Source organism: Oryzias latipes, chromosome 8, assembly GCF_002234675.1.
Source record: "Oryzias latipes chromosome 8, ASM223467v1".
Lineage (NCBI taxonomy): Eukaryota > Metazoa > Chordata > Actinopteri > Beloniformes > Adrianichthyidae > Oryzias > Oryzias latipes.
In genome coordinates, this window is record NC_019866.2 from 14,903,625 (window position 1) to 14,916,782 (window position 13,158).

Here is a 13,158-nt window from a genome sequence, read left to right on the forward strand (position 1 = left end):
CATGATCATGAAACGATTTGAACTAAACTTAAAGTAAAAAAAAAAAAAGAAAAGGAAAAAGAAAAGTCAAATCATTTAATTAGATCTGAAGAAAGTATTTTCTGATTCAAATGTGAATTCTGATGGAGCTGAATGTCTTCTGTGAGGTGGAGTCAATGCAAACATGGACGTCTTCCTCCTCTATTTATCTGACAGCAGAGATGACAGCAGAGACACTGAACTCAGTTGAACATGATGGACTGTAGGACAGGACTGCTGCTTTTAACTCTCTGTTATGCAGGTGAACATCATCATGCAGATATTGTAGATTTCTGATGTTTTCCTTTTTTTAAATCCAGTTTTCTGATTTTCTTTCCCAGTTATTGATGGACAGACTCTGATTCAGTCTGAATCTGTGGTTAAAAGACCTGGAGAATCCAACAGACTGACCTGTTCACCCTCTGGAATTGATTTCAGCAGCTATGCCATGAGCTGGATCAGACAGGCTCCTGGAAAAGGACTGGAATGGATCGCTTATATCAGCTCTGGCAGCGGCAGCATCTACTACTCAGAGTCAGTGAAAAACCGCTTCACCATCTCCAGAGACAACAGCAGACAGCAGCTGTATCTGCAGATGAACAGTCTGAGAGCTGAGGATTCTGCTGTTTATTACTGCGCTAGACACACACAGTGACTCAAGAGACAGAAACTCTGTACAAAAACACAACATGAACAAAATAGAGCTCACCCGTTCTTTTAAATATTATCCAGTGAATGCAAAAAAGGGAAAATTGATATTTTCCAAAAACCCTTTCAAAGGAGTAAAATAACAACAGCTTTAGGAAAAATGAGATGTGTTTTTTTTCTGTCTCTGTCAATATTTTATTTAATTGTTGTTGTTTTTTTGTTTTAAGTTTTTTATTTAATACTTGATACTTTTTGTGGGCTTGTTAAAGAGAGGCGCTGATTCTGACATTTAGTTTGGGTGGATTTGTCATTTTCCTACTTTAGTCAATTTATTTTGGCCAGGCCTTTTGTTGGGCTATACCTATTCTAAACAAGAACAAAGTTTTATAACATCCATATATTATTTACTCTAACTTACTCTAGCAGTATTTTATCATATTGTGTAAGATCTAAGCCAGACATTGATAATTACAGTGTATATGTTTTGTGTGTGATTTTATCTGTATGAAATATTTCATCTTAGCAGCAACAAAGTAATTTGGTTGGAATTTTTATTTTCCTTACTCTTTGAATTTAATTGGCAAAAAAACTGTATTTTTTTTCACTCAGTTCTTTAAATCTAAAACCTCTTCTGTGTTTGGACATTAAAACATCTCTAACTTTAGAGAAGCAAAATAACCCTAAAGCAATCTTTTTTTTCTTTCTCTACCTTTTTTCAGTAAACTAGTTAAGCAAAAAGTAATGATTCTAAACATATTTGATTCCTCTCTGACACAGACTGGGTTTTGATCAGCCTCGGTTCCCTGTAGGGTTTCTGTTTAGAGATCCATAGCACCCTGATCTGTTCAAGGTCAAACAATGGCTGCGTAATAAGTCTCACCTGAAACATTAAATATTCTGCATGCCCAAAACATTTTGTCTTTTATAACTACAATAGAGCTGTGTCCAGACTGGTTCTTGAAATTATTTTCTTTTCCTTTTTTTACATTCATTGAATCTAAGGTTCACTAAAATAAAAGACCTCAAAATGGCCATTCACATTATTTAAATACAATTTTCATTAAACACTATGCAAATCAAATACAGTGTTCATATAAGGAAGTGAAGTGTGAGTGTGTGAGTTGGAAAGCCCTCAGTGAGTTCATCTTCAGCATCAACCATGTTCTCTGCAGCTCTGATGCTGCTGCTGACAGCTGGATCCTGTGAGGAGATTTCAGTGGATTCACAGCAATAATCAGATCAGAAACATTTCAGATTCAGATGAATGATGGAGATGATGTTGGTTTGTGTTTCCACAGGTGTGGACAGTATTGATCTCATCCAGCCAGACTCAAAGGTTGTTCAGCCTGGACAGTCTTTGACCATCAGCTGTCAGGTTTCTGGATATTCACTGACTGATAGCACCTATGGCTATGCAACAGGCTGGATCAGACAGCGAGAAGGAAAACCAATGGACTGGATTTTTCATATTTACTATGATGGGAGCTCAAATCAAAATGATGCTCTGAAAAACAAAATCAGCCACAGCAGAGACACTTCTGCAGGAACAGTGACAATAACAGGACAGAATCTGCAGCCTGAAGACACAGCTGTGTATTACTGTGTGAGGATGCACCACAGTGATACAAACAAACACAAACCTGGACAAAAACTCAGCAGCTATAAAAACCAAACAAGTTGTCTTTGTAAAAAATACATAGAAGTAATTTTAATAATGTCAACGGGATAATTTTTTTTGTACAGTACATCATAATTGGCTAAAAAGGTTTATTCACCATCAGTTTCATTTTCTGTAAAAAGTTTTTGCATTGAAGCTTCTAAACGGAGGTAAAGATAAGATTAGCAAGTAGTTAATTTATACATGAAAATTAATAAACTTAAAACAGAAACAAAGATTAAATTAATTCAAATAAATAGAACAAAGTTATTCAAAGAATAAATTGATCTCGACACACTCTTTAATCCCCAGAGGTGGGTAAACATTACACAGGTAAACATAATATTATACCTGCAGAAATATTTTAATCGGTCCTACCAACAGCTAAAGGGCTTGTCTACAGGACAGCACAGAAACACTCATCCTGTCAACACAGGAGGGAAGCCTGAGCACCAGAGGAATAGAGATCCTGATCTACCACACCAGATAAGACCCAAAAGTGTAGGCTGTGTGAAGAGAGAACTAAATCAATCCAACACAAAACTGCAGGGTGTAAGATGCTGGCAGAGAAAGCATATGGAGCATCTCAACCAAGTGACTGGAATAGTATACAGGAACATGTGTGCAGAATATGAACTGAAAACCCCAAGATCAAAGTGGGAAACACCTCCTAAAGTGGTGGAGAATGAGAGAGCAAAGATCCTTCCAGTCACAGACTGCATGGTAATGGTGAACCAGCAGACATTGTAGCGGTGGATAAAGAACAGAGGAAAGCCGTTGTGGATGATGTGGTAATACCAATTCAATTCAATTCATTTACATTTTTATTGTCCAATATGACAACACAGTTGTCTCAACATGCTTCAGTTATAAAATACAACAGCTGACTGCCTAACCAATCTAAACAGACAAAGACAAACTGGGCATCGCTGCCCTTAGACCCTCCTTCTTGGTAAGAAAAAACTCCTAAAAAAAACAGATAAAAAAAAAAGAAGAAACCTCAGGGATGTCGACAGGAAGGAGGGATCCTCTTCCAGGATGGACAGGCGATGTTACCAAGAGATGTTAAAATCAGGAAGAAGGAACATGAGAAACTGCAAGAAAAAAGGACCTCAGGGAAGAACTGGTGGCAAATGTTGTCTTTCTTCCATTAAAAGCAACAATTGTTTTTAAAAAAAAAGATATTTTTACATGTCTTTAAATTTCATAAAATAATTAATTTGGCTTCCTGCATGCAGCCAACTAATAAACAGTGTTGTGGGTAATGAATTACAAAGCAATGAATCACAGTAATTGAATTACTTTTGTCAGTAACGGATTACAGTTCAGATTAAAAAAACAAACAAAGGAATTTGTGTAATATATGGAATATTGAATGTTTCGAGTTCAGTGAAATATCTTTTAAAATGACAAATGTGTAAAAAAATAAATAAATAAAATAACGTTTATACATGATTTATAAAAACATGTTGTGGGTGTTAACAATACCATACAAACTCCTAGAATAACCTTTAAACATGACGTTTATTTTTCACAAAGTTGTGATCTGAAATAAGAGAAATCATTTGAGTTCATCTGAATATTTTAAGGAGGAGTTTATGCAAAATGGACATTTTCAGTTTCTTCTTATATAAAGCAAAGTTCAGTGATTCAATCTGACAAAGAAGCTACAGACAGAACAAAGACAAATGACTTCAACAATGATCAAACCTGCTTGTTTGCTTGTTTTTCTCTTTTTCTTTTGTGTCTTACCTGGTAAGAAATTGTGCTGAACAAACAAAATGGTAGAAAGTTCTTCTAACTGCATTAATATGCTGCTTGTTGTTCTGCAGGTATCAGGGGTCAAACACTGACTGAATCTGAATCAGTGGTTAAAAGACCTGGAGAACCCCACAAACTGACTTGTACATATTCAGGGTTTAGTGGTGATCCCTCTATAGCTTGGATCAGACAGCCTGCAGGAAAAGGACTGGAATGGATTGCTTATATCAACTCTGGCAGCAACTACATCTACTACTCAGAGTCAGTGAAAAACCGCTTCACCATCTCCAGAGACAACGGCAGAAAGCAGGTGTATCTGCAGATGAACAGTCTGAGAGCTGAGGATTCTGCTGTTTATTACTGCGCTAGACACACAGTGACTCAAGAGACAGAAACTCTGTACAAAAACACAACAAGAAGTTCAGTTGAATTGGCTTTGTCATTTTCCTTTTTTTTGGAGTGATATCAGTTCTAAACGAGAGCAAACTTTTATATTTCATTTTATTATTCACCATGATATGTATTTTATTATATTATATTATATACAATTTTACTTCACAATATACTTTCTGTGTGGATTTATTTACATGAAACATTTTACAGCAAAAACTGGAGAGTTGAAATTTCGGGTTTAAACAAACCAAAGTTTATTACCACTCTTAAAGTGTTATTTTAACACATTGTGATTCAAATGGTGTTTAGGTGGAATCATGTATCAGAGTTTGCCAAACCAAGCTCATTAACACTGCAGAGAGTTCCTGTTTGCACCTCAACACCATTAAGGCCCCTGGGCTTCCGTCTAGTAAACCCTGTGCAAATAAAGTACAAGGTGCTGAGAATTTTCCATGTGAAGACAAAGTAATTATTGTTGTTAACAAGGGTTTTAACGTCTTCAAAGAATGGTAATGCCGCAGGGGACATTGATGCATTTTGGATTTGCGACCAGTACAGACTGGATACCTACACCTGTCTTTCATTGCAACTGTGATCAGATTTGTTGAAGAATAGAGAAATGCATGAATAATGGATGTAATGCCTCCGCGTCCCCTCCAGGGAGGCGCGCCCCACAGTTTGAGAACATACAAAGTGAATGTTCCTTTATTTAATTGATTTATACTTTTTATAAAGGATCATTCACCCTTTCTGCCTCGCTGTACAGCACGGCCTCTCAGCTGTCCTCCGGGCCCGCCTCACCAGGCAGCGCGGTCTCTTGGACGCCCTCTCGCCTCGATGGACTTCGCTGCATCCTAACCGTCCTCCAAACGGTTCTTATCTGCCCCGCCAGTGTGCCAGCCTCCATGGACTCCGTTACCCATAGAAGGTTTTCCTCTGGGTCCCCTTCTCTCTTCCTTGGGTTGACTTTATGGAATCTCAGAGTGGTTCCTTTAGGTGGGCTACTGTCATGGTTTGGGTTTTTGCCTTAGTTTTTGCTTCCATTTTGTTTCTGTCATTATGAGTTCTGCTTCCTGTTTTTTTTAAAGCTTTTCTTCATGTCATGGCTTTGAGTTTTACTTCCCTGGTCCCTGACCATTTTGACCTGTGTCTGGTCAGTTCTGTTTGAATATAAGTCTTGTCTCTGCCTTCCTCTGTGCTGGTCCATACTGTCTTCTGCCCCCTTTGCCTGTTTCCACAGTTTGTTTTGTTTTGTTTCCCTGCTCAGCAGCGCTTTTTATTTATGAGAAATGAAACCCTTTGCCTTTGAACCGTGTGACTCCCGTCTCTGCATTTTGGGTTCTTCATCAAATCTTGTAGCTGATAGTAGGGCTTAAATCTATTTCGACTTTAATCTCGACATTTCAACTTTTTTTCCTGTGAGGAACAAAAAACAAAAAAATTCTGTCGTACATCTGTGCTGTGCTGCTGAAGGAATTTTTCAGTGTTGTCAGTGTCACTTTGCAACAAATAACTACATAGTAAAAACACATTTTTACATCTGGGACATCATTCATTTTTACATGTGGGACACAATTTTAAGTCTAAAGACTCCATTTTCTGCTTGTAATAGTTGGAAGGCACATGATCTAGATGACCCGTGAAACTAAACCGGTGAACACTGTTTTTTTACCAGACTAGGTGTTTACATAGTTGAATGTGTATGTTACATGGCTCACACACTACATTCTGGAATCCACGACATGCGTTTTAAATGTAGTGTATAGTGTATGGTTGATGTTGGTTTATTGTGTTCAAATGAATTTTTAATTTTCCATTTAATTGTTTAAGTTGTATCCTATTAAATGCTTATTACCAGTACTGATATGGTTCCTCTGTCAGACTCCTCCCCCTCTCCTCTCCGTTTGGCTGCTGATTCTCCCCACCTGCGACCACTTACCTCATCATCTCATCCGCCTTCATAAGGAGCCACAGGATCATCAGTCTTCGCCAGTCCGTTGCCCCTGATGGAATCCAGTACCACGAGTGGTCGCCAGAATCAGTTTCCAGCCGGTCTCACCAATCTGTCCTCTCCTGCTGACCCACCACGAGCCTCTGCCTCTTCAAGTCTCCCATCCTCCACCAACATCTGCCTACGGAGAAATCCACCAGTGACGCCGCTAACTTCTGCCTCTAGTTTGGAACCGACATCCAGTCCTGCTCACGCTCTGTTTCCTGCTCCACGTATTAAACCTCTTACCTGCCACGCTTGCCTCCCGCTGTGTTCCTTCTGGGTTTCAGCATCTGGGTTCGAAAAGTGTTCTGTAGCCATGACAGAACGGACTGGCCATAACTCCAACCCAGCTGACCCAGAAGGACTCAGATTAGCCGTTTCCCAACAAGGCATTATGCTGGGACGTCAAGCGGACGCTCTGTCACAAATGGCTGCGGCCCAGCAGGATCTCTTTCATCGCCTAGATGGTATGTCTCAGACCTTACATGAACTAACCAGCCAGTTTTCCCAGGTTTCGCCTGCCACAGCCCATACTCCTGTCATCCCAGTTTCTTCCGCTTCCGGATCGCCGTCCGCACCCGAAAACATCCGACTCCAACCGGAACCTTTCTTCGGGGATGTGGAAGCCTGCGGAGGATTTTTGCTGCAGTGCCAGTTAATCTGTCAACAAGCTCCCCGATTCTATCAGACCGACCACAGTAAAATCAGACTCATCATCATTTCTCTGCGAAGTAAAGCTCTCCAGTGGGCCCAAGCCTTTCTCTCTGCCAATCCCATCTCTCACCTGTCTTATGAGCGTTTCCTCGACGAATTCCGCCCGATATTCGACCAACCTCGTAAACAGGAAGAGGCGACCCGGCGGCTGCTTGCACTCAAACAGCGGAGCCGTCCTATTAGCGATCACGTCATCGATTTCCGCATTCTAGCGGTTGAAGCTGGCTGGCCCGATCTGGCCCTCAAAGGTGTTTTCTACCAGTCCTTGAATGAACAAATTAAAGACCACCTTTGTTCTCAACCGGAAGCACGATCCTTTGAGGAGTTAGTTTCCGCCGCTCTCAGGTCGGACGTTAGGATACGGGAACGCCAAAAAGAACGAAGTCATCCACCCTCACGTCTCCCGACTAAGTCAGTCCACGCTCCACCGATCGATCCAGGCCCGTATGCTGAGTGTCCTGTCCCCTCCAAGACTATGGATGAACCCATGCAGATCGGTCACTCAAGGCTGTCAGAAGAGGAGCGGCGCAAAAGACGCGAAGCTGGTGCCTGTTTCTTGGCGGGGCTAAAGGCCATTTAGTCTCAGGGTGCCCAGTACGTTTAAACTCCCAAGCCCCTCGCTTTTGCCTGTCAAGTTATGCCTCGATCTCCAAGTTCATGATCTTAGGGCCCTCGTAGATTCTGGGGCGGAACAGAGCCTTATTGACTTTCATGTAGTTAACCACTTGTCTATCCCCACAGAGCCCCTAGAGACCCTCATTGAAGCCTCTGGCCTCGGGGGACAACACCTGTCTGGTATCACCCACCGTACCAAGCCCATTCTACTCGTCACGTCAGCTAATCATAGGGAATCAGTTCAGTTTTACCTGATCTTGCTAAGTTAGAAGCCGTCACCAACTGGGCGCCTCCAGACACTCGGAAAAAACTCCAACAGTTTCTAGGCTTCGCCAATTTTTACAGGCGCTTTATCCGTAATTACAGCAGCATAGCTTCTCCCCTCACGCGCCTTATTTCTACTTCTCACCCCTTTGTCTGGTCCACTGAAGCCCAACAAGCCTTTGACAAATTGAAAGAACTGTTCGTATCCGCACCCATCCTCATCCAACCTGACCCATCTCGCCAATTCATCGTCGAGGTCGACGCTTCTGATACCGGTGTGGGGGCCGTCCTCTCCCAAAAGGAAGACTCAACAGGCAAAATGAAACCTTGTGCCTTTTTTTCTCGCAAATTATCACCGGCAGAACAGAACTACGATGTCGGCAACCGGGAACTACTTGCCATCAAGCTGGCATTGGAGGAATGGCGTCACTGGTTGGAGGGAGCAGAACAGCCATTCATCGTATGGACCGATCACAAGAACCTGGCTTATCTCCGCTCAGCCAAACGGATCAACTCCAGGCAAGCTCGTTGGTGTCTCTTTTTTGACCGCTTCAATTTTGTAATCACCTACAAACCCGCGGATCCCGAAATGTCAAGCCTGACGCCCTGTCCCGAAAGTACAGTCCTTCAAAACGCGCCCCAGCCACTATCCTTCCCTCCACCTGCGTCATCGGAGCCCTCACGTGGGACGTCGAAAACAAGGTACTCCAAGCCCTGAGAGACAATAACGACCACCCTCCTGTCCCCAGGGGTACCTTGTTCGTTCCTGCTGATCTCCGGTCCGAGGTCATCACATGGGGGCATACATCCCGCTTGGCTTGCCATGGGGGAATTCACCGGACTCTTAACCTTGTTCGCAAAAGGTTCCATTGGCCTGCCATGGAAAAGGACGTGGGGGAGTATGTAGCAGCCTGCTCCACGTGCGCCCGATCAAAATCTTCATCCTCTGCTCCGGCAGGTCTGCTTCATCCACTCCCCACTCCCAATCAACCCTGGTCCCATCTTGCCATGGATTTTGTCACCGGTCTCCCCCCGTCACATGGTAACACAACTATCCTCACTGTTGTTGATCGTTTTTCGAAAATGGCTCACTTCATTCCCCTTCCTCAACTCCCTACGGCCACTGAAACTGCTGACCTAATGGTCAACCACGTTTTTCGCCACCATGGCATCCCTATGGACATTGTCTCCGACCGTGGCCCCCAATTCACGTCACAAGTGTGGAAGGCCTTCTGCTCGGCCTTGGGGGCCACGGTCAGTCTCTCGTCCGGCTATCATCCCCAGTCAAATGGCCAAGCGGAGAGAGCGAACCAGGAGCTGGAGGCAGCTCTCCGCTGTCTGGCGGCACAGAATGAAAAGGACTGGTCCACCTTCCTGGTATAGATAGAGTATGCCCATAACACTCATCCTTCATCTGCCACCGGGATCTCTCCTTTTGAGGCCGCCCTAGGGTACTCACCACCTCTGTTTCCATCCCAGGAGTTGGATCTGGCAGTGCCTTCCATCCACCATCACATCCAGCGTTGCCAACGCGTCTGGACTCAGATGAAGGCCGCTCTCCTCCGCACCAAGGAGAGCAACTGCCGGATCGCCAACCGTCGCAGGGTGGTGGGACCCGGCTATCAGCCTGGTCAGCGGGTTTGGCTCTCCACTCGCAATATACCCATTCAGGCATCCTCCAAGAAACTGGCTCCTCGATTCATCGGTCCTTACGTCATTGACAAACTCATCAACCCTACCTGTGTCCGTCTTCGTCTACCCAAAGCCCTGAAGGTCCACCCGTCATTCCACGTCTCTCAGATCAAGCCAGTCCAGGACAGTCCTCTGTGCCCGCCGTCCACTTCCCCACCGCCCGCCAGGGTCATCGACGGCGCTCCGGCCTATGACGTCAGCCGGATTTTGGATGTCCGTCGTAGGGGTCGTGGATTCCAGTTCCTGGTCGACTGGGTGGGCTACGGTCCGGAGGAGCGCTCCTGGATTCCCCGCTCGTTTATTTTGGACCCCTCGCTCATTGAGGATTTCTTCCGTGCCCACCCTGATCGCCGCCCTTGACCGCCTGGAGGCGGTCGTTGAGGGGGGGGTACTGATATGGTGCCTCTGTCAGACTCCTCCCCCTCTCCTCTCCGCTTGGCTGCTGATTCTCCCCACCTGCGACCACTTACCTCATCATCTCATCCGCCTTCATAAGGAGCCACAGGATCATCAGTCTTCGCCAGTCCGTTGCCCCTGATGGAATCCAGTACCACGAGTGGTCGCCAGAATCAGTTTCCAGCCGGTCTCACCAATCTGTCCTCTCCTGCGGACCCACCACGAGCTTCTGCCTCTTCAAGTCTCCCATCCTCCATCAACATCTGCCTACGGAGAAATCCACCAGTGACGCCGCTAACTTCTGCCTCTAGTTTGGAACCGACATCCAGTCCTGCTCACGCTCTGTTTCCTGCTCCACGTATTAAACCTCTTACCTGCCACGCTTGCCTCCCGCTGTGTTCCTTCTGGATTTCAGCATCTGGGTTCGAAAAGTGTTCTGTAGCCATGACAAGTACTGTCATTATGTTTCCTCTTTTTTGTACGGCTCAGTAAATTACTGGTTCAAGTTGTCTACCGTCAACAGCAGAAATATGTAAAGGTGGATGATGTTGAAGGACAGTTTGGTTTCAATGCAATTTCATGAAAAAAATGTTTTTAAACTTTCGATTGATTGAATTTATTTTGTGTAAGTGGTTTAATCCAAATGAGTTTAATCATTTGTGAAGTGAGAATAATGCTGGCTTAAAAAGGTGATCTCCGATATGTCATCTTTTCCAGTCATGGAGAGGTTTTGCCTGCCACCTGACACAAAGGTAGTATAAAAAGATGCAACAGGGACAAAAGTTGACAGAGACATTTTCCATGACCTTGTCAGCTAAGGCAGCATAGTTTTAACAGTTTCCCCAAGTGCTGGTGAGAAATGTAAAAGGGTCAGTCAGGAAGCAATTCAGTGTCAAATGGTGGAACCTGTACTTTTTCCCCTCACATTTATCAGTCTAAAGTACGGAGCCTGTGTCCTGACATTAAGATATCAAAATATGTCTTGTTCCCACAGATTAATATCTTGTTCCCGCAGATTATTATCTCGTTCGCACGAAATACTATTCCGTTCCCACAAGATACTATTCCGTTCCCACAAGATACTATTGCGTTCCTTCAAAATACTATTCCGTTCCCTCAAAATGATTAACTCGTGCGAACGCAATAATTATGTCGTTTGAACGCAATAATTAATCTGTTCGAACGCAATAATTATTCACGTCATAAGTCATTCACGCAGAGATGCTCTCTCTGTACCGTGTCTCTGTGACCCATATTCGTTCAAAAAAGGAACATGAAAAACAAAAATGATCACTTTATTACTGTCTCAATGAATATAAGAAAATATCAAAAGATTTATGATAACTAGGCTGCTTTGTCATACGATAGCTCCTGCTAGGCTACTACTAGCGCCGCCGCAGAGCTCTTTAATCTATGCCGGTATTTGGGCAACTGGCTGGTCGGTTGACAGACAGCTTATATTGTAGTTTAGGGTCGAATAGGAATTATAATAATCAGGACTTGTCTTTTATTAACTTTAGCAGTCAGTCGCTTTACATTCGAAGGCTATTAGGCTACATCACGCTAACTGACTAGCCGATCATATCCTGTTATTAATTTACGTAGATTTACAGCAGATACCTTCACATTACTGTCTGTGTGTGTCTCATTACATTGCATTGAAGACACGGAGGATGTTTAGAGAACAGATTTATTTATTTTAAAAAGCACAAAAGCATCCATCATATTCACGTTCATTCACATGATGATGATCTGGTACCCCCTCAGTCATCTTGCTGCAAAAGCCGCTTCCTGCCGCTATTCCCGTGTCTCTGTGAGCATTCAATAGGGGTAAAAATAAAAGCAAGAATGGTCGATCTGTTATTGTCTCGATGAAAATCTGGAAAATATCATAATTAGCTGGCCTCATTCGCTTAAAGCACTTACCTTTAGCTCGTAGCATAACAACAATAGCAGTACGTCACGTTTCCCAGAATGCTTTGCGGCCAATCATTGGTCTTGTTGTTACACCTTGGTTACAGGGACACGGTGATTGGTCACATGCATTTTGGGAAATGGCCTCCGTTCTTGCGCACGCAATGTGGACCCGCAACGTGGACAGGTACATGTGAAAGCAAAGCTCTACAGTAAGTAATGGCATCCTTCGCTCATTGACTGTATAGGCTAAATGTATGGTGTATAGGCAACAATTTGAGATTCACTCACATTTTAAGTGATAGTCCAAAACTTCCTCAGGAAGTTCCTGTTACCCGGGAGAGGGAAAAAAATAAAAGAAGAGGAGGAAAGACTCAACAAAGACAGAGATATATCAAGTAAATATGATTTAACAGTCAATCATATCGTTGCTGTTGCAGAACTAATGCTAGCATCGTTAGCTTAACGTCAATTAGCTAGCGCGAGTGCTCGAAGCTTTAACTTAAACTTTAACGTCTGTATTCTGGTCATGTTAAGTGATCCTTGTTGTTATGGAAAGGTTTTGTAACAACGCCTACCTTACATTCCCCCACACTAGGTGTTATGCTAATTGCTTTAAGTGCTTTTCTTATGTTGTCCCACCTTGGCTTGTTGGACCAGTCAATCAAAATCGTGTACATCGTTATGTCATAATGTCATCATAAAATTCACACATGCTATATTTTACTGTTATTGCATTCCTTATTGCAATTACTGTAATGACGGCATCATTGAAATTACATATGAATGACTAATATAATTTGCAAATTAGAGAAAATTCATTGAATATGATAGTCTAGTCAACATAGCACATGCATCTCCATGTTATTTTTAAATTTATACTATTTCATTTAATTTGATTCTTAGACCATTATGTCTTATAAATTGTGTTTCACATAATCCTCTTCTGTCCTCAGATGCGCTCCTGTGATTTCTCAGTCCTTCCTCTCCAATTCCTTGTCGCCTACACATCAGCATCACATCTCAGCATTGATGCTGTAGCATCAAACGCTGCTCCTCCAATAGACCTAGCTTACTGGCTTATTTCATGTGC

The 13,158-nt window shown here is 43.1% G+C and overlaps 1 protein-coding gene across 2 annotated transcripts in view; it reads left to right on the plus strand.

Annotated features, from left to right (window-relative positions):
- The first annotated feature begins 216 nt into the window (after window positions 1–216).
- LOC101175656 (immunoglobulin mu heavy chain-like) overlaps window positions 217–13,158 on the plus strand; it is a 40,491-nt gene continuing 27,549 nt past the window's right edge. Inside the window, exons 1-3 of one of the 2 annotated variants that reach the window (XM_023957659.1) lie at window positions 3,997–4,078; window positions 4,156–4,456; window positions 7,257–7,262. In XM_023957659.1, coding sequence (XP_023813427.1) covers window positions 4,012–4,078; window positions 4,156–4,456; window positions 7,257–7,262 — 374 coding nt within the window. In that variant the 5' untranslated portion in view covers window positions 3,997–4,011. Of the gene's footprint in view, window positions 281–359; window positions 661–3,996; window positions 4,079–4,155; window positions 4,457–7,256; window positions 7,263–13,158 lie in introns of those variants that run through there. The other variant, XM_023957660.1, reaches the window with a different exon arrangement.